Source organism: Ovis canadensis, chromosome X, assembly GCF_042477335.2.
Source record: "Ovis canadensis isolate MfBH-ARS-UI-01 breed Bighorn chromosome X, ARS-UI_OviCan_v2, whole genome shotgun sequence".
Taxonomy (NCBI): Eukaryota; Metazoa; Chordata; class Mammalia; order Artiodactyla; family Bovidae; genus Ovis; species Ovis canadensis.
In genome coordinates, this window is record NC_091727.1 from 89,231,453 (window position 1) to 89,254,559 (window position 23,107).

Sequence of the window (23,107 nt, forward strand, 5' to 3'; positions counted from 1 at the left end):
GCATTTTATTCTTTTCGTTGCAATGGTGAATGGAATTGCTTACTTAATTTCTCTTTCAGTTTTCTCATTGTTAGTGTATAGTAATGCAAGGGATTTCTGTGTGTTAATTTTATATCCTTCAACTTTACTGTATTCATTGATTAGCTCTAGTAATTTTCTGGTGGAGTCTTTAGGGTTTTCCATGTAGAGGATCATGTCATCTGCAAACAGTGAGAGTTTTCCTTCTTCTTTTCCAATTTGGATTCCTTTTATTTCTTTTTCTGCTCTGATTGCTGTGGCTAACACTTCCAAAACTATGTTGAATAGTAGTGGTGAGAGTGGGCATCCTGGTCTTGTTCCTGACTTTTGGGGAAATGTTTTCAATTTTTCATCATTGAGGATAATGTTTGCTCTGGGTTTGTCGTATATAGCTTTTATTCTGTTGAGTTATGGTCCTTCTATGCCTACTTTCTGGAGGGTTTTTATCATACATGGATGTTGAATTTTGTCAAAGGCTTTCACTGCATCTATTGAGATAATCATATGGTTTTAATCTTTCAATTTGTTAATGTGGTGTATTACGTTGATTGATTTGCAGATATTGAAGAATCCTTGCATCCCTGGGATAAAGCCCACTTGGTCATGATGTATGATCTTTTTAATATGTTGTTGGATTCTGTTTGCTAGAATTTTGTTAAGGATTTTTGCATCTATATTCATCAGTGATATTGGCCTGTATTTTTGTGTGTGTGTGTGGCATCTTTGTCTGGTTTTGGTATCAGGGTGATGGTGGCCTCATAGAATGAGTTTGGAAGTTTACCTTCCTCTGCAATTTTCTGGAAGATTTTGAGTAGCATAGGTGTTAGCTCTTCTCTAAATTTTTGGCAGAATTCAGCTGTGAAGCTGTCTGGTCCTGGGGCTTTTGTTTGCTGGAAGATTTCTGATTACACTTTAAATTTTCATGCTTGTCATGGGTCTGTTAAGATTTTCTATTTCTTCCTGGTTGAGTTTTGGAAAGTTATACTTTTTTAAGAATGTGTCCATTTCTTCCAAGTTGTCCATTTTATTGGCATATAGTTGCTGACAGTAGTCTCTTATGATCCTTTGTATTTTTGTGTTGTCTGTTGTGATTTCTTCATTTTCATTTGTATTTTGTTGATTTGATTCTTCTCCCTTTGTTTCTTGATGAGTCTGGCTAATGATTTGTCAATTTTATTTATCTTCTCAAAGAACCAGCTTTTAGATTTCATTTTTTCTATGGTCTATTTCTTTTGCATTTATTTCTACTCTAATTTTTAAGATTTCTTTCCTTCTACTAACCTTGAGGTCATTTCTTCTTTTTCCTGTTGCTTTAGGTGTAGAGTTAGGTTATTTATTTGACTTTTTTCTTGTATCTTGAGGTATGCCTGTATTGCTATGAACCTTCCCCTTAGCACTGCTTTTACAGTGTCCCATAGGTTTTGGGTTGTTGTGTTTTCATTTTCATTCATTTCTATGCATATTTTGATTTTTATTTTGATTTCTTCTGTGATTTGTTGGTTGTTCAGAAGTGTGTTGTTCAGCCTCCATATGTTGGAATTTTTAACAGTTTTTCTCCTGTAATTGACATCTAATCTTACTGCATTGTGGTCAGAAAAGATGCTTGGAATGATCTAAATTTTTTTTAATTTACCAAGGCTAGATTTATGGCCCAGGATGTGATCTATCCTGGAGAAGGTTCCATGTGCATTTGAGAAGATGTAGTTTCACTTTTTAAATGTAAATCTTTAATTCCTAGAAAATATTTTGATATATGAAGTAGGGATACATTTTTTCAGTTTTCTTAAGTCCATTTATTAAATCCATCCTTTCCTACTTATGATATCACCAGAATATTCTAAGTCCTCAGTCATAGATTTGTTTCTTGACTTCCTATTTTGTTCCATTAAACTATCCATTCATGTACCACTACCACTGTTATAATTTATCTTTGATTGTCACAAGATTTAGTAATTGATCTGGCAATCTTTTCATTAATCCTCATTACCAAAATTTTATTCTCAACTCTGAAGAATTTTTTAGATGAAACTTAGAATCATTCTGTCAATTCAAAAAATCCTATAAATATTTTTATGGTAATTATGTCCATTATTTAACATTCATTCAAAAACATTTATTGTGTGCATTTTATACCTGGTTTGAATTTTCTTACATGTAGATTCATTGAGATAGAATGGATAATAGTACAAAATTACCTCACTCAAGAATCTCACTCATTCAAGTCTCTTTTTTATCTCCCTGAGTAAGGTTTATAGTTACATTCATATAGGTCTTATACCATTCTTATTACACTTATTTCCATATGTCAGGTATATTTTCTTTTTATATGAATATGATCTATATCATCACATTTTCTAGCTGATTATTGCTGGTATGTAAGAAAGGTAAGGAGTTTATTTTCTAACTTACTACTTTGTTTGACTCTCCTTAGTGCTCATTGGTCTTCAGTTTCATTTCAGACCTATACAACCACAATATCACTAAATACAGATGAAGACCAGAAATTTCTGGCTTAAGAGAGAATTTTTTTACTAAATTAAGAATGTACTCCCTTAGTCCTGGTTTACTATAAATTTTCTATTATTTTCCTTTATTTTTAAGCAAGAATGGAAGTAGGATTTCATCAAACACTTTTAATATTTACTATCATGATGATATTTTCCTTTGCCTCTTAATTGCTAAATATTAACATATTCCCCAATATTAAAACATTCTTGCATTCCTGAAATAAAGCCCAAAGTATTAATGCTGTATACAGAATTTGTGGATCAACATTTCTAAGTCAAGTGTGCCTGCAGCTTTCTGTTGTTTGCTATCTCTATAGGTTTTGGCATGACGGTTATATCTTCTTCCTAAAATAATCCGGGAAGCTTTTCATCTTTTTTTTTCTATACTTAAACAGTTTAAACAGAATAAGAAATATTTGATCCATTAAAGGTTTGGAAAAACTCATCCATAAATAGTCTGAGTCTGTAAGTTTTGAAGGGGGATGGTTCCTTTCTAGACGGTTCTATTCTATAGAAAATAACTATTGCTTCATGCTCATGAGTTTATTTTAATTTTCCTAGGAAATCATCTGCTTATAAAGTAATTATCAAGATGGAATCATAAGAATATTCACTTGCAATTTTTAAATCTCCTTTATATCAATGAAAATATTCTTTCTTATTTTAATGAAACCAGCTTCCATACACATGTACCTGAGTGTATATTCTCAGCCTGTAGGGTACTTTATTGCAATATGGACTTTATTATATGAATATGAACTTTGTTATACATGTTCAGTCAGTTCAGTCGCTCAGTCGTGTCTGACTCCTTGTGACCCCATGAAATGGAGCACACCAGACCTCCCTGTGCATAACCATCTCCTGGAGTTCATTCAAACTCAGGTCCATCGAGTCGGACATGTTATACATGATAAATCAATCTAACTGTATTATTCAAATGGTCAATATTTTTACTTTTTTCTGTCAAGTACTAAAGTATGTGTATCATAGTCTGCCACTACAATTGTATATTTGTCCATTCCCAGTTCAATTTCTAAGACCATTTGTCTTACATATTTTAGCATTATGCATAAATATTCATTCATTATAGTTTTATCTTCACTGTGTACTACAGTATCTTGGCAATGTTAAAAATACCTCATTTTGTTCTGTTTTATCCTAACCCCTACTTGTTCAATAAATATGTTTTTAGTGCCTATTATATTTGAGGTTTTGGGAATATATCAGTGAACAGATCAGGTAAGATCCCTACCCTCATGAAGCTCACGTCTGCAATGCAGCAGACCCCAGTTTGATTCCTGGGTTGGGAAGATCGCTGGAGAAGGGATAGGCTACCCACTCCAGTATTCCTGGGCTTCCCTTCTGGCTCAGCTAATGCCTATTATAGTTGAGGTTTTGGGAATATATCAGTGAACAAATCAGATAAGTCCCTACCCTCATGAAGCTTACGATATAGTAGAGAAAAAAAAAACTAAACTAACAAATGAAATAACTATAAATTGCAATGTGTGTTATAAGGAAAGTGGCTATCAATACAATATAGGGTAGAGGATCTACTTTAAACAGAACCTGACCTCTCTGAGATATTTCAGCTTACAAAAAAAAACTGGCCATACAAGGGGCTTGGAAGCCCAGGGAACAAGAAATTAGATTAACATTGCCAGCCATATTTTGCCACATTAGAGGGCTCATTGCTCTGCATCATACAGGAAAGGAGCTACAGTTGGAAGGAGACTTGACAGGATCTTTGTGTTCTGTACTGCCATTTGTTCACTCAGTGCCGACCTTGACTACCCTTGTCAACACGCCATTTGAAGGAAGTATCAGCTGGCAGCAGCATAAAGTGACCTGAGTCTCCATACTAGGTTGTCTTCTGCAGGGAGTGTGCTCTCTGGAGTTCTTGCAGGATGCAGATTGATCTCCAACTCAGGGTACTCTAGCCTCCAAACCCTGCCTGACAGGCTTGGCTTTAGCTGAAGTGAAATACAGGTCTGCTGCAACTTCTCTCAGTAGTGTCTAGCTTGGCTATCTTTCAGAAACCCCTCCAAATTCCTGGTATATAATGATAGCACCCTTCTTGGCTCTCTGAGTTTTCAACTATTACAGATCTTTTGGTCACTTCAATGAGTACAAAAGGAAGAGGCAATTAAATGTTTTACTCAGGTAAGCACCTATCAGCAGCAGCCTGAACCAAAAGCCTCCAGCACGTTTAATCTGCTCCCTACCACTGCTCTCTTCCCTACTCTGAAAGACAATTATTTTTAAATTAACATGAGCACTATTTCCCAAAGTATATAGAAGTATCATCAGCATTACATGATTTGATTTTAGGTGGAACACAGCTGAATATTTATGGGTGTATTTAATTTTTACTATTTACGTATTTATTATGAAAGTGTAGAAAAAAATATACATGACTAGCATAGAAAAACTACCATGACACCAAACAAGGTTTGACATCACTCACCATATGGCAAACCTTTATAAAAATCCCCTTTGATATCCCTGTTCTTTCATTTTCAGAAGCAGCTGTCCTTTTCTCTCTCCAGAATCTCCCATCAGCCAGTACCCAGGTCTTTTCAGAGCTTCCTCTTCACCTTATTAGGCTCCAGACTCTTTCCCCTCCCCCATTGTTTTTCATATGCAGAATAATTCCATCCTCTATGCTTCTAATTTGCATCTGTACACTCATTAAGCTCAGCAAATAAAAGATTAGGAACCAGCATTCCTAAATGGCAACAAGAAATGGTAAAGAATCAATTATGTTTCCCTGTCACAAAGATTTTTTATTTTTTAATTTCCCTGTTACCAAAAAAAAAAAAAAAAAAGACTGAAAATCTAACTAAGTTTCAAAGGGAAAAAATAAAACAGACTCAAAGCTGTGGGCTTCATGGGTATGTGACCTGTGCAATCTACAGAATGTGATTCTTAAAACAGTCCTGCTGCTGCTGCTGCTGCTAAGTTACTTCAGTCGTGTCCGTAGACGGCAGCCCACCAGGCTCCCCCGTCCCTGGGATTCTCCAGGCAAGAACACTGGAGTGGGTTGCCATTTCCTTCTCCAATGCATGAAAGTGAAAAGTGAAAGTGAAGTCGCTCAGTCGTGTCTGACTCTTAGCGACCCCATGGACTGCAGCCCACCAGGCTCCTCCGTCCATGGGAGTTTCCAGGCAAGACTACTGGAGTGGTTTGCCAATGCCTTGTCCAAAACAGTCCTACACTTGGTTTAATGTTATTCTATCATCTTGAAATTCATAATACATTTTGAACAGGAGAGCCCCCCTCCTACTTTTTCATTTGGAAAATCATGCTGCTAGCCCTGCTCTGTAGTGAAGTATGTCAGATGTGGAACTAGATTAAAGGGTGAAGAGACAGAATGCGAACAGTAGCTAAGGGGTATCAGCTTGAAGAGGATTTTGCTAGGGCTTTATTTGAGGGTCTACCTATGCTGCAGTCTTTTCTGGGCCTCAGCCTCAAATAGACCTGAATTTGCATTCTGACTCTGCCAGGTACTAGCTAGTCAACTTGGACAAATTAGTAAGCTTCTCTTTGCCTCAGTTTACTCATCTGCAAAATGGGAACAGAATTTACTTTGAAGAATTCTAAGCATTACATGAAGTCATACACGAAATGCTTAGTACAATATAAAACCATAAATATTTCATCATATGTCTTTCACTTTTTAAATTGTTTATAACTTTAATAATATTACTTTGTTTTCAGGATATTTATTTTTATAAATAATTCTCTTAATCACAAATATGACCAGTTTTCCATTTATAACAGTGCTACAGTTTCCTTTTAAAACAAATGCATTTATATTAAAAAGTGAGGCAATTTAAAGAAAATATGAATAACTGGTAGCATTAAGATAACAAATTATGAAGGTATTATACAAATGACTGAGGCAGGAGAAACACCTGTCTAGTGAAATCTCAATTTTTAGACAAGATAACTGAAACCTAAACAGGTAAAACGATTCCTCAAACGTCACATAGCAAGTCAGTGGCAGAATCATGATGACTCAGGTCTCCTAAATCCTAGTTCAGGGCTCCTCCAACTACAGCACATATACAAATGGTTAAAGCAAGACCAAAGTTCGTGCTTAGTGTGGTACAAGGCAATCAGACCTTCTATTGAGGTGCACTGCCTCATTTACTCACCAAGCATAACAGAGAAATGAAGTATAATACAGAAACTAGTCAAGAGGTTCTCTGCCCCCCATGGAGCTAAAACATTCTGAATATGTTACCTACTGGTCAATCTTCATTTCTCTTTTTTAATCTCCCCAAAAAAAAGACATGCAATAAGGACTAACCCAATAAGTTAGAGAACTGGTGGAGGAAATGGGATCAAATTCCCAGTCCTGATCTACTGGTTTCTTCATCCTGTATGCCACTAGTTTATATGCCTTGTGCATAAAAACAACCTGAAAAGCAAGGTCAAAATGACAATACAACCTGGAGCTAACCCAGCAGTTACTTCAGATCCCTCAACCTCAATTCTCCCTGGTGGCATTAAATCTAAGAGAACTCAGAAGGGTCTATCTATGAAGAAGGGAAATTTTAGCTCTGGGAACATGTATCCTGATCTCACTGCAATACTCCAAGGGCATGGCCAAATTATTTTTATTTATTTTACCCTGAATATACTCTGACCACCCGATGCAAAGAGCCGATTCACTGGAAAAGACACTGATGCTGGGAAAAACTGAAAGCAAAAGAGAAGAGGGCAGAAGGGGATGAAATGGTTAGACAGCATCACTGACTAAATGGACATGAATTTGAGCAAACTCTAGGAGACAATGAAGGACAGGGAATCCTGGCATGCTGCAGTCCAAGGGGTCGTTAACAGTCAGACATGACTTAGCAACTGAATGAACAACAACAACAGTGTGTTTTAGTTTGCTAGGGTCACTGTAAGAAAGCACCATAAACCTGGTGGCTTGAACAACAGAAATTTATTGTTTCAACAATTCCAGTGGCCAGAGGTCCAAAATTAAGATGTCAACAGGGTTGATTCTTTCTGAGAACTGTGAAAGAAAGCCCCTCTCCTTGGCTTATAGATGGCTGTCTACTCCCCATGTCTATTCATATAGTCTTTCTACTATCAATGTCTATCGCTGTGTTCAAATCTCTCCTTTTTATAATGAAACCATTCATAACGGATTAGGGCCCACTTCACTTTAACTTGATTACCTCTATAAAGACCTTATCTCCAAATCAGGTCACATTCTGAGGTACTGGTACAAAAAATGTACTACAACATTTTTTGATGCAGGGAGAGGGGAGATACATGTCAACCCATCGCATAATTGAGTTAAATCATTTTTTTTAATTTAAATGTATTTATTTTAATTGGAGACTAATTAGTTTACAATATTGTATTGGTTTTGCCATACATCAACATGAATCCGAATAGCCAGGACATGGAAGCAACCTAGATGTCCATCAGCAGATGAATGGATAAGAAAACTGTGGTACATATACACAATGGAGTTAAATCATTTTAAATGCAAAATGATATTTAATCCATCCAGTGGTAATTACCTTTTGAGGATCTGGGAAATTTGACAACATATAGAATGAATCATGGATTATTTTAAGAGAAAAGATGTTAAACCTATATTGGAAAAAACTCTTCATGGAAATAAAGAAATTACACTGAATAATAGTATTCTCTTTTTCAAAGAGATCTACTCAAAACATAAGTAGAAAATGAAGAACTCATGAACCAAGAAAATAAAAATGTACAATACATAGTTGTGTTTTCTAAATTACTTTTTCAGAGACTGAAAAAGGTCTCAGTTTGTAAGGTTCTCAGTTTTATTTGTAACTAACATTTACAAATACATTAAAAGTAATTCAGAAATACTTTGTATTCCAGATGAATAGTAGGAAAAATACATACAAATAATCTGAAATAATATGATTTGTAAATGATCATTTAAAATGGATCTTAAAATGTTTTTCAAAGAGCAGAAATCAAATCTTTCTACCTTGCTTAAAACAGTTGATAAAAGAATGCATAACGTATACTTTATTTAACAATAAATTTTATCCCAAAGCAGCCATGACACAGTATATAGTGGGCTCTGTTCCTTTTACTTACAATGCCTCTGCCCAATTTTGCCTCCTCCTTTTGATTGTGGAGGACCTTAGTTGAAGAGATAGAAGGACTCTGGGGAGGGCAGGGAGAGAGAAGTCACTGAGATTAGACGTGGGGATCATGGAAGGTCTTTGGGTTTGAAGCTGGAGCTTGAGGGAGGGAGGGAGGGAAGAATACTGTGGGAAATCCAAGTCCTTTATGCAGAGGAGGAGACAAAATACCATAGTGAGGGGGTTGGGAGGGAGGGCAGACTAAAGGAGGTAAGGTAGACAAGGCCCTTTCTTGTCAAAGGTATCTTTGAGCTAAGAGAGGAGGCTGTGGGTAAAGGAAAAGTACTAGATTTGGGGGGAGGGGCAGCAAGAAAGATCTGGAGGAAGAAGTAGGAAAGACTTTGAGTGAGGAAAGTGAGGCCACAAGAGCACTGAGTAGAAGGAGGAAAAGACGACTTCTGAGGAAGGAGAGTACCTGTGGGTGGTGAGGAAGAAAAACCTGTGAGTGGGGAGATTAGGGGGCCTTTGGAGGGCCAAAACAAGCATCTGGGGGAGGGGGGTGAGCAAAGGTCTCAAGGAGGGTAAATGAAGCAAAGGATTTTGACTGAGGAGCTCTTTGTGAAGGTAGGTTCGAGTGAGAAGAACAATGAAGGCATTTTAAGAGGGAGGTGAGAGAGTGAAGACCTTGAGTGAGGGGAGTAAAGGGTTTTGTGAAATAAGGAAGAAAAGTTTTTGAATGAGGGGAGAGAAGACTTGTATGATGAACCAAGTAAAGTCATTATGGGGAGGTGAAGAATGAAAGGACCTTGACTAAAGGTTAAGAAGAACTTCTGGAGTAGTGATGAAGAGGGGAAAGCACTTGTGAGAGTAAGAGAGGAAAGGGATTTGTGACTGAAGTGACAGCGGGAGGATCTTCATGAGCATATGTAAAGGAGAAAAGTTCTTTGAGAAAGGTGAGGAAGTTTAGTACTATGTGGAGAGAGGGAAGTTCCTACTTTGTGAAAGGACTGGAGGGGAAGAAGCCTTACAGGGGAAAAAGGGAAGTCATTTTGTTAGGTTAGAGGAGGCAGGGATGGCAATCATGAAAAAAAAGGGAAGGGCTGCCCTGGTGGCTCAGTGGTAAAGAATCTGCCTGCAATGCAGGAGACCCAGGTTCAATCCCTGGGTTGGAAAGATCCCTTGGAGAAGGACATGGCAACACACTCCAGTATTCTTGACTAGAGAACTCTATGGACAGAGGAGCCTGGTGGGCTACAGTCCATGGCGTCGCAGAGAGTCAGACAAGACTGAGCTACTAACATGTTCACTTCCACGTTTGTGAGAGGAAGTGAGCAAGGAAAGGTCTCTGAGAAAGGAGGTGATGTAGAAATGAATTTGATAGGTTAGGTAAGGGGGGTTAATAAGGTGAGGTTAGAGGTGGAAGAGCTTTAAGAGAGGAGGCATGGAGGTTAGCACTTTGAACAGTGAGGTGAGGGAGCTTAGTAATGATAAATAGGAAAAGGAGTACGTCAAGGCTGTATATTGTCACACTGCTTATTTAACTTATATGCAGAGGACATCATAAGAAATGCTGGGCTGAATGAAGCACAAGCTGGAATCAAGATTGCCGGGAAAAATATCGATAACCTCAGATATGCAGATGACACCTCCATTATGACAGAAAGTTAAGAAGAACTAAAGAGCCTCTTGATGAAAGTGAAAGAGGAGAGTGAAAAAGTTGGCTTAAAGCTCAGCATTCAGAAAACTAAGATCATGGCATCCAATTCCATCACTTCATGGCAAATAGATGGGGAAACAGTGGCTGACTTTATTTTTGTGGGCTCCAAAATCACTGCAGATGGTGATTGCAGCCATGAAATTAAAAGACGCTTACTCCTTGGAAGGAAAGTTATGACCAACCTAGACAGCATATTAAGGAGCAGAGACAGTACTTTGCCAACAAAGGTCCGTCTAGTCAAGGCTATGGTTTTTCCAGTGGTCATGTATGGATGTGAGAGTTGGACTATAAAGAAAGCTGAGCGCCAAAGAATTGCTGCTTTTAAACTGTGTTGTAGGAGAAGACTCTTGAGAGTCCCTTGGACTGCAAGGAGAACCAACCAGTCCATCCTAAAGGAGATCAGTCCTGGGTGTTCATTGCAAAGACTGATATTGAAGCTGAAACTCCAATACTTTGGCCACCTGATAGGAAGAGCTGACTCATTTGAAAAGACCATGATGCTGGAAAAGATTGAAGGAAGGAGGAGAAGGGGACAACAGAGGATGAGATGGTTGGATGGCATCACCGACTCAATAGACATGCGTTTGGGTGAAGTCCGGGAGTTGGTGATGGACAGGGAGGCCTGGCGTACTGCGGTTCATGGGGTTGCAAAGAGTCAGATACGACTGGGCGACTGAACTGAGACTGAACTGATACTGATTATGTGATAGGAGATAATAAAAAGTTCTTAGGAGAAATGAGGGATGGAAGTCATTCATGAGGGAAAGAAGGGAATTTGTGCAAGTTGGTGAGGAAATTTAGTAGCTTGTGAAAGGAAGCTAGGGAAGAAGATCTTTTAGAGAATATCTATTTTAAGTAAAGACACTGAAACACTCATCAAAACTTCCCTATAAAGAAAGTCCAGGAGCAGATGGCTTCATTGGTGATTTCTATCAAATATTTAAAGAAGTAATACTAATCCTTCTCAAACTCTTCCAAAAAACAAAAAAAGAGGGAACAGGTCTTTACTCATTCTATGATGCCAGTATTAACCTTATACCAAAGCCAGACAAACATACCACAAGAAAAAAAAAAAAAACTACAAACCAATATCACATATAAATACAGATACAAAATACTGGCAAATCAAATGCAGCTGCATATTAAAAAGACTATACGAAATGACCAAGAGGGGTTTAATCCCAAGAATCCAAGGATGGTTCAACATAATAATATCAATGGAACACACCACCTTAACAGAATGAAGGGGAAAAAAATTCACATGATCATCTCAATTGGTACACAGAAAATATTTGGCAAAATCCAACAACTTTTATGATCGAACCACTCACCAAACTATGAATAGAAGGGATTTTCCTCAATGTGATAAAGAGCATTTATGAAAAATCAACAGCTAACATCATAATCAATAGCAAAAAACTAAAAGATTTCCCTCTAAGATTAGAAGATAAAGATGCCCACTTTTACCACTGCTATTCAACACTATATTGAAAGTTCTAGTTAGAGCAAGTAGAATACAAAATGAAATAAAAGACATCCAAAATGTAAAGGAAAAACAACTATCTCTATTCACAGATAAAATAATTCTATAGGCAGAATATTTAAAGTTCACAACAAAACCTACTAGAGCTCATATAATTCAGCAAAGTTGTAGGGTACAAGATCAACATGCAAAAGTAAGTTGTACTTCTATACACCAGCAATAAATAATCCAAAAAGGAAATTAAGAGAACTTCATTTATAATAGCACCCAAAAGAATAAAATATCTAGGACTAAATTTGACCAAGGAGGTTAAAGACTTGTATAACAAATACTATAAAACATTGCTGAAATAAATTAAAGAAGATATCCATTAATGGAAAGACATGCCATGTTCATAGCTTGAAAGACTTAATGTTGTTATGATAGCAATACTGTCTACTGTGATCTACAGATTCAATACAATCTCTATCAAAACTTGTGACATTTTTGCATAAATAGAAAAGTTAGTCCTCAAATTTATATGGAATTATAAGAGGCCCTGAATACTCAAAGCAATATGAGAAGGAACAAAACTGAAGCAATCACATGTCCAGCTTTCTCAACTTGCTACAAATCTATAGTAATCAGAGTATGGTACTGGCATAGGAACAGACACATAGACCAACAGAACAGAATTTAAGAGTCCATCAATAAACCCATAGGTCTATGGTCAACTGATTTTCAACAGGGTGTCAAGACTATTCGAAGGGGAATGAATAGTCTCTTCAACAAATGGCACTGAAATAACTGGATCAGTTCAGTTCAGCTCAGCCATTCTGTCATGTCCGACTCTTTGTGACCCCATGAATCGCAGCACGCTAGGCCTCCCTGTCCATCACCAACTCCTGGAGTTACTCAAACTCATGTCCATCGAGTCAGTGATGCCATCCAGCCATCTAATCCTCTGTTGTCCCCTTCTCCTCCTGCCCCCAATCCCTCCCAGCATCAGGGTCTTTTCCAATGAGTCAACTCTTCACATGAGATGGCCAAAGTATTGTAGTTTCAGCTTTAGCATCAGTCCTTCCAATGAACACCCAGGACTGATCTCCTTTAGAATGGACTGGTTGGATCTCCTTGCAGTCCAAGGGACTCTAAAGAGTCTTCTCCAACACCACAGTTCAAATATTCACAAGCAAAAAGAATGCTAGACCCCTAACATGCACCACAAACAAAAATTAATACAAACCAGATCAACAATCTAAATATAAGGACTAAAACCACAAAACTATTAAAATAAAACAGATGAATGGATAAAGAAGCTGTGATGCATACATACAATGGAATATTACTCAGCCACAAAAAGGAACATGTTTTGAGTCAGTTCTAATGAGGTGGATGAACCTAGTGCCTATCATACAGTGAAGTCAGAAAGAGAAAAACAAATATCGTACACTAATGCATATATCTGGAATCTAGAAAGATGGTACTTATGAATCTATTTGCAGGGCAACGATGGAGACTCGGGCATAGAGAAGAGACTTACCAATATGGGGTGGAAGCAGGAAGGAGAGGGTGGGACAAATGGAGAGAGTACAGTGGAAACATATACATAGGGGGAACTGTAAAGATGGCGGAGGAATAGGACAGGAAGACCACTTTCTCCCTCACAAATTCCTCAAAAGAACATTTCAACGCCAAGCAAACTCCACAAAACAACTTCTGTAGGCTGGCAGAGGACATCAGGCAACCAGAAAAGCAGACCATTGTCTTCAAAAACAGATTTTTAATCTTTGCTCTTAGGTTTTTGTTGTCAATTTTGTACATTTAAAAACCCAAACTTCACTACCCAAGTTTACCTGAGAGCGAGATTACTGGTTTGACCACTCTTTCCTCCTTTGGACTCTCCTTTTTCTCCACCAGGTGGCCTCTGTCTCTTTTCTCCCCCATCTCTTCTCTATCCAACTCTGTGAATCTCTGTGTGTTCCAGACGGCGGAGAACACCTAAGGAACTGGTTACTGGCAGGATTTGTCTCTCTCCTACTCATTCCTCTCTTTTATCCTCCTGGTCACCTCTGTCTACTTCCTCCCTCTCCTCTTCCCCGTATAACTCTGTAAATACCTCTGAGCAGTCCAGACTATAGAGCGCACATAAGGAAGTGACTACTGGCTAGCTTGCTCTCTCCTCTTTTGATCTCACCGCATCTCATTCCAGTTACCTCTAACTACCTCCTCCATCTTCGCTTCTCCTTGTAACTCAGTGAACCTCTCCGAGTGTCCCTCAATGTGGAGAAACTTTTCATCTTTAACCTAGATGTTTTATCATCAGTGCTGTATGGATGGAGAAGTCTAGAGGCTACTGTAAAAATAAAACTGAAAACCAGAAGCAGGAGGCTTAAATCCAAAGCCTGAAAACATTAGAGAACTCTTGAATTCAGGGAACATTAAGCAATAGGAGCTCATCAAATACCTTCATACCTACACCGAAACCAAGCTCCACCCAAGGGACAACAAGTTCCAAAACAAGACATACCACTCAAATTCTCCAGCAACACAGGAACACTCCCCTGAGCTTCAATATACAGGCAGCTCAAAATTATTCCAAAACCTTTGACGTCTCATAACCCATTACTGGTCACTCCACTGCACTCCAGAGAGAAGAAACCCAGCTCCATCCACCAGAACTCTAACACAAGCCTCCCTAACCAGGAAACCTTGACAAGCCATTGATAGAACCCCACCCAAAGTGAGGAAGCTCCATAATAAAGAGAACTCCACAAATTCCCAGAATATAAAAAGGCCACCCCAAACGCAGCAATATAACCAAAATGAAGAGACAGAGGAATACTCAGCAGGTAAAGGAACAGGAGAGTTGCCCACCAAACCAAACAAAAGAGGAAGAAGTAGGGAATCTACCTGAGAAGGAATTCCGAATATTGATAGGGAAAATGATCCAAAATCTTGAAATCAAAATGGAATCAGATAAAGAGCCTAGAGACAAGGATTGAGAAGATGCAAGAAAGGTTTAACAAGGACCTAGAAGAAATAAAAAAGAGTCAAAATATAACGAATAACGCAATAAATGAGATCAGAAACACTCTGGAGGCAACAAATAGTAGAGTAACAGAGGCAGAAGATAGGATTAGTGAAATAGAAGATAGAATGGTAGAAATAAATGAATCAGAGAGGAAACAAGAAAAACGAATTAAAAGAAACAAGGACAATCTCAGAGACCTCCAGGACAATATGAAACGCTCCAACATTCGAATTATAGGAGTCCCAGAAGAAGAAGACAGAAAGATCATGAGAAAATCCTTGAGGAGATAATAGTTGAAAACTTCCCTAAAATGGGGAAGGAAATAATCACCCAAGTCCAAGAAACACAGAGAGTTCCAAATAGGATAAACCCAAGGCGAAACACCCCAAGACACATATTAATCAAATTAACAAAGATCAAACACAAAGAACAAATATTAAAAGCAGCAAGGGAAAAACAACAAATAACACACAAGGGGATTCCCATAAGGATAACAGCTGATCTTTCAATAGAAACTCTTCAGGCCAGGAGGGAATGGCAAGACATACTTAAAGTGATGAAAGACAATAACCTACAGCCCAGATTACTGTACCCAGCAAGGATCTCATTCAAATACGAAGGAGAAATCAAAAGCTTTACAGACAAGCAAAAGCTGAGAGAATTCAGCACCACCAAACCAGCTCTCCAACAAATTCTAAAGGATATTCTCTAGACAGGAAACACAAAAAGGGTGTATAAACCCGAACCCAAAACAATAAAGTAAGTGGTAACGGGATCATACTTATCAATAATTACCTTAAACATAAATGGGTTGAACGCCCCAACCAAAAGGCAAAGACTGGCCGAATGGATACAAAAACAAGACCCCTCTATATGCTGCTTACAAGAGACCCACCTCAAAACAAGGGACACATACAGACTGAAAGTGAAGGGCTGGAAAAAGATATTCCACTCAAATAGAGACCAAAAGAAAGCAGGAGTGGCAATACTCATATCCGATAAAATAGACTTTAAAACAAAGGCTGTGAAAAGAGACAAAGAAGGCCACTACATAATGATCAAAGGATCAATTCAAGAAGAAGATATAACAATTATAAATATATATGCACCCAATATAGGAGCACCGCAATATGTAAGACAAATGCTAACAAGTATGAAAGGGGAAATCAACAATAACACAATAATAGTGGGAGACTTTAATACCCACTCACACCTATGGACAGATCAACTAAACAGAAAATTAACAAAGAAATGCAAACTTTAAATGATACATTAGATCAGTTAGACCTAATTGATATCTATAGGACATTTCACCCCAAAACAATGAATTTCACCTTTTTTTCAAGTGCTCATGGAACATTCTCCAGGATAGATCACATCCTGGGCCATAAATCTAAACTTGATAAATTCAAAAAAATCGAGATCATTCCAAGCATCTTTTCTGACCATAATGCATTAAGATTAGATCTCAATTACAGGTGAAAAACTATTAAAAATTCCAACATATGGAGGTTGAACAACACACTTCTGAATAACCAACAAATCACAGAGGAAATCAAAAAAGAAATCAAAATATGCATAGAAAATAATGAAAATGAAAACACAACAACCCAAAACCTGTGGGACACTATAAAAGCAGTGCTAAGAGGAAAGTTCATAGCAATACAGGCATACCTCAAGAAACAAGAAAAAAGTCAAATAAATAACCTAACTCTACAACTAAAGCAACTAGAAAAGGAAGAATTGGAGAACCCCAGAGTTAGTAGAAGGAAAGAAATCTTAAAAATTAGGGCAGAAATAAATGCAAAAGAAACAAAAGAGACCATAGCAAAAATCAACAAAGCCAAAAGCTGGTTCTTTGAAAGGATAAATAAAATCGACAAACCATTAGCCAGACTCATCAAGAAGCAAAGAGAGAAAAATCAAATCAATAAAATTAGAAATGAAAATGGAGAGATCACAACAGACAACACAGAAATACAAAGGATCATAAGAGACTACTATCAGCAGTTGTATGCCAATAAAATGGACAACGTGGAAGAAATGGACAAATTCTTAGAAAAGTACAATTTTCCAAAACTGAACCAGGAAGAAATAGAAAATCTTAACAGACCCATCACAAGCACAGAAATTGAAACTGTAATCAGAAATCTTCCAGCAGACAAAAGCCCAGGTCCAGACGGCTTCACAGCTGAATTCTACTAAAAATTTTGAGAAGAGCTAACACCTATCCTACTCAAACTCTTCCAGAAAATTACAGAGGAAGGAAAACTTCCAAACTCATTCTATGAGGCCACCATCACCCTAATACCAAAACCTGACAAAGATGTCACAAAAAAAGAAAACTACAGGCCAATATCACTGATGAACATAGATGCAAAAATCCTCAACAAAATTCTAGCAATCAGAATCCAACAACACATTAAAAACATCATACACCATGACCAAGTGGGCTTTATCCCAGGGATGCAAGGATTCTTCAATATCCACAAATCAAACAATGTAATTCACCACATTAACAAATTGAAAAATAAAAACCATATGATTATCTCAATAGATGCAGAGAAGGCCTTTGACAAAATTCAACATCCATTTATGATAAAAACTCTCCAGAAAGCAGGAATAGAAGGAACATACCTCAACATAATAAAAGCTATATATGACAAACCCACAGCAAACATTATCCTCAATGGTGAAAAATTGAAAGCATTTCCCCTAAAGTCAGGAACAAGACAAGGGTGCCCACTTTCACCGCTACTATTCAACATAGTTCTGGAAGTTTTGGCCACAGCAATCAGAGCAGAAAAAGAAATAATAGGAATCCAAATTGGAAAAGAAGAAGTAAAACTCTCACTGTTTGCAGATGACATGATCCTCTACATGGAAAACCCTAAAGACTCCACCAGAAAATTACTAGAGCTCATCAATGAATATAGTAAAGTTGCAGGACATAAAATCAACACACAGAAATCCCTTGCATTCCTCTACACTAATAATGAGAAAGTAGAAAAAGAAATTAAGGAAACAATTCCATTCACCATTGCAACGAAAAGAATAAAATGCTTAGGAATATATCTACCTAAAGAAACTAAAGACCTATATATAGAAAACTATAAAACACTGATGAAAGAAATCAAAGAGGACACTAATAGATGGAGAAATATACCATGTTCATGGATCGGAAGAATCGATATAGTGAAAATGAGTATACTACCCAAAGCAATTTACAAATTCAATGCAATCCCTATCAAGCTACCAGCCATATTTTTCACAGAACTAGAACAAATAATTTCAAGATTTGTATGGGAATACAAAAAACCTCGAATTGCCAAAGCATTCTTGAGAAATAAGAATGGAACTGGAGGAATCAACTTGCCTGACTTCAGGCTCTACTACAAAGCCACAGTCATCAAAACAGTATGGTACTGGCACAAAGACAGACATATAGATCAATAGAACAAAATAGAAAGCCCAGAGATAAATCCACACACATATGGACACCTTATCTTTGACAAAGGAGGCAAGAATATGTAATGGAGTATAGACAATCTCTTTAACAAGTGGTGCTGGGAAAACTGGTCAACCACTTGTAAAAGAATGAAACTAGATCACTTTCTAACACCCTACACAAAAATAAACTCAAAATGGATTAAAGATCTAAATGTAAGACCAGAAACTATAAAACTCCTAGAGGAGAACATAGGCAAAACACTCTCAGACATAAATCACAGCAGGATCCTCTATGATCCACCTCCCAGAATTCTGGAAATAAAAGCAAAAATAAACAAATGGGATCTAATTAAAATTAAAAGCTTCTGCACAACAAAGGAAAATATAAGCAAGGTGAAAAGACAGCCTTCAGAATGGGAGAAAATAATAGCAAATGAAGCAACTGCAAACAACTAATCTCAAAAATATACAAGCACCTTATGCAGCTCAATTCCAGAAAAATAAATGACCCAATCAAAAAATGGGCCAAAGAACTAGACATTTCTCCAAAGAAGACATACGGATGGCTAACAAACACATGAAAAGATGCTCATCATCACTCATTATTAGAGAAATGCAAATCAAAACCACAATGAGGTACCACTTCACACCAGTCAGAATGGCTGCGATCCAAAAATCTGCAAGCAATAAATGCTGGAGAGGGTGTGGAGAAAAGGGAACCCTCCAACACTGTTGGTGGGAATGCAAACTAGTACAGCCACTATGGAGAACAGTGTGGAGATTTCTTAAAAAATTGCAAACAGAACTACCTTATGACCCAGCAATCCCACTGCTGGGCATACACACCGAGGAAACCAGAATTGAAAGAGACACATGTACCCCAATGTTCATCACAGCACTGTTTATAATAGCCAGGACATGGAAACAACCTAGATGTCCATCAGCAGATGAATGGATAAGAAAGCTGTGGTACATATACACAATGGAGTATTACTCAGCCGTTAAAAAGAATTCATTTGAATCAGCTCTGATGAGATGGATGAAACCGGAGCCGATTATACAGAGTGAAGTAAGCCAGAAAGAAAAACACCAATACAGTATACTAACACATATATATGGAATTTAGAAAGACGGCAATGACGACCCTATATGCAAGACAGCAAAAAAGACACAGATGTGTATAACGGACTTTTGGACTCAGAGGGAGAGGGAGAGGGTGGGATGATTTGGGAGAATGGCATTCTAACATGTATACTATCATGTAAGAATTGAATCGTCAGTCTATGTCTGACGCAGGATACAGCATGCTTGGGGCTGGTGCATGGGGATGACCCAGAGAGATGTTATGGGGAGGGAGGTGGGAGGGGGGGTTCATGTTTGGGAATGCATTTAAGATTTTAAAATTAAAAAAATAAAAAAACTAAAAAAAAAAGAAAGAAACATATACATATTACATTTTACCATATGTAAAATATATAGCCAAAGGGAATTTGCTGTATGACTCAGGGAACTCAACTTAGAGAGGTAGGGTGGGGTGGGAGGACAGAGGGAGAATCAAGAGAGAGGGCACATATGTATACCTATGGCTGATTCATGTTGATATATGGCAGAAACCAACACAATATTGTAAGGAAAGTATCCTTCAATTAAAAATACGTAAATTTTTTTAAAAGAAAACCTACAGAATGAGAGAAAATATTTAAAAATCACATATTCTGAATATATGAACTCTTACAACTCAGTAACAAAACCACAAACAATCCATTTTTAAATGGTCAAATGATTTGAATAGGTATTTCTGCAAAGAGCATATGAAAAGCACATGAAAAGCTACTCAATATCATTAGTCATTCAGTTCAGTTCAGTCACTCAGTCGTGTCCGACTCTCTGCGACCCCATGAATTGCAGCATGCCAGGCCTCCCTGTCCATCACCAGCTCCCGGGGTTCACTCAGACTCATGTCCATCGAGTCAGTGATGCCATCCAGCCATCTCATCCTCTGCTGTCCCCTTCTCCTCCCGCCCTCAATCCCTCCCAGCATCAGAGTCTTTTCCAATGAGTCAACTCTTCGCATGAGATGGCCAAAGTACTGGAGTTTCAGCTTTAGCATCATTCCTTCCAAAAAAATCCCAGGGCTGATCTCCTTCAGAATGGACTGGTTGGATCTCCTTGCAGTCCAAGGGACTCTCAAGAGTCTTCTCCAACACCACACTTCAAAAGCATCAATTCTTTGGGAAATACTAATGAAAACCACAATACGATACCACTTCACTTGCACTAGAACAGCGCTCATAAATAAGGGAGATGGTAAAAAATCCTGGTTAAATGAGGACCCTCGTACACTGTCATGGGCTTCCCAGGGAGTGCTGTGCTGTGCTCTGTACTAAGTCCCTTCAGTCATGTCTAACTCTGCAATCCTATGAGCTACTGCCTGTCAGGCTCCTCTGTCCATGGGATTGTCCAGGTAAGAATACTGGAGTGGATTGCCATTTCCTTCTCCAGGGGATCTACCCCACCTAGGGATTGAACCGGTGTCTCTTAAGTCTCCTGCATTGGCAGGTGGGTTCTTTACTATTAGTGCCATCTGGGAACTTGCCTGGCAATGCAGGAGATGTAAGAGACACGGGTTTCACCACTGGTTGGAAAGACGCCCTGGAGAAGGGCATGGCAATCTACTCCAGTAATCTTGCCTGGAGAATCCCAGGGACAGATTAACCTGGCGGGCTACAGTCCATAGGGTCGCAAAGAGTCAGACATGACTGAAGAGACTTAGCACACATACACTGTCAGTGGCAATATAAATGGCTCAACCACTTTAGAAAAAATTTGGGACTTCCTCAAACAGTTCAACATGGAATTCCCATTTGACCTAGCAATTCCACTCCTAGGTACATGCTCAAGAGAACTGACAACATATACAAAAATTTATACAAGAATATTCATAACAACAGGGCTTCCCTGATAGCTCAGCTATAAAGCACCTGCATGCAATGCAGGAAACCCCGGTTCAATTCCTAGGTTGGCAAGATCCCCTGGAGAAGGGAATGGCACTCCACTCCAGTATTCTTGGGCTTTCCTGGTGGTTCAGATGGTAAAGAATCCACCTGCAATGCGGGAGACCTGGGCTTGATCCCTGGGTTGGGAAGATCCCCTGAAGAAGAGCATGGCAAACCACTCCAGTATTCCTGCCTGGAAAATCCCCATGCACAGAGGAGCCTGGTGGACTACACTCCATGGGGTGGTAGAGTTGGGCATGACTGAGTGACTAAGCACATTCCTAACAGTATTATTCAAAATAGCCAGCAAGTGGAAAGAGAAAAACCCTGGGGAAAAACCCAAAAGCCCAGCAATTTGATAAATGGACAAACAAAATGAAGTATATTCATACCACAGAATAGTATTCAGCCATAAAAAAAGGATGACGCACTGATACATATGCTACAATGTTCCAAAATCTCGAAACCATTACACCAAATAGAACAAGCCATATACAAGGAAGGACAAATATTACATGTTCCCATTGATAGTAAAAGTCCAGAACAAATCCATAGGGACAGGGCCTGGGAAATGAGGAGTAACTGCACTCTTAGTGGGTATAGGTTTGAATTCGGGGTAAGGAAAATATTTTAGAACTAGAGAGAAGTGGTGGCTGCTCAACGTTTCAATATCTAAATGCCACCACACTGTTCAAGACCAGTTGATTTTATGTGCCGAGAATTTCACCTCCATTTTGTTTTATAAATGGCGGGAGGTGAGAGAGGGGTAGGGCTTTGTGCAGGCAAGTAGGGAGGGAAGGGCTTTCTTAGCTGACGGAAGGGATGGAAGGTCCTTCTGAAGGGAGAGAGAGAGGGAAGCCATTTGTCTATCAATAAGAGGGCCGACTGTGAGGGAGCCATAGATGGCCTTCGCACCACCGCGCACAGAGGTCGCCCCCTTTGACATCTTCCCCTCACCCTCACCCTCCAGTTCCCCTGAGGGACCCCTGCCCAATGTCCTCCGGGCAGGCACTCACCAGCACTCGTGTAGAAGCACAGCAGCAGGAGGAACCAGAAACCTAGCAGGAACAGCCCGAAGCGCTGGCTGACCCACACCTTTACTGTAGATCGGCGTGTCTCACCCCGGACGCCATGCACAGATGCCTGCCCCCTAGACTGCTGCGCGGACGCCATGCTACCCCTAGGGTTTGACTCCGTCGCTGGGTTCTCCGCACTGCTCTCCCCTCCCAAATTGACTTTCTTGGACTGCTCCCGCTGCAATCCTCGGAATTTTGCCCGGGTCCTCGACCGAATCCTCCCCCGGGTCGACTTCCTATCAGCAGGCATAGCTCCGGGTGACCGCCACGCTGAGGTACTCCCTCTTTGATGGCCGCCCAAGACCCAGAAGACCTCGGGGCAGTGACGCTTACGTGACATCCCTCTCCCCTGCGGCACGTGCGGCTCTCGTGCCGTGCCTAGGCCACGCCCATTCCTAACGGCGTGGCATGTCTAGTTGTTTGTGCCCATGCGCCGCACGCAAGGCCCGGCCCTTCTCGGGTGTGGTAAACGTTGTCTAATGAATGAGTGTGCCCAAACGGCCTGTGCAAGCCACAGAGCAGCATCAAGCACCAACAAAAAAGCCTCGCTGGAATTCATACATCAGCCTTGGCTCTTAACTCCGCCTCAGAGTCAGTCCTCTGATACCTCTGTGGTCACCACAGTTCATCACTGCAGCAACGCCAGATAAATGTGGCTTTTTAAATGTAAATTTTCATTAATTAAAATTAAATGGAATTTAAAAATTGCTTCTTCAGTCCCCGTAGCCCCGTACCAAGTGTTTGATAGCTAC

At 39.1% G+C, this 23,107-nt stretch overlaps 1 protein-coding gene across 1 annotated transcript in view; it reads right to left on the bottom strand.

The window, feature by feature from the left end:
• The window catches only part of FMR1NB (FMR1 neighbor), a 54,320-nt gene extending 31,715 nt beyond the window's left edge, over positions 1 to 22,605 (bottom strand). Inside the window, exon 1 of the mRNA XM_070290612.1 lies at positions 22,296 to 22,605. Within this exon, the coding sequence (XP_070146713.1) occupies positions 22,296 to 22,605 (310 nt within the window). The remainder of the gene's footprint in view (positions 1 to 22,295) is intronic.
• Between the last annotated feature and the right edge of the window lie 502 nt (positions 22,606 to 23,107).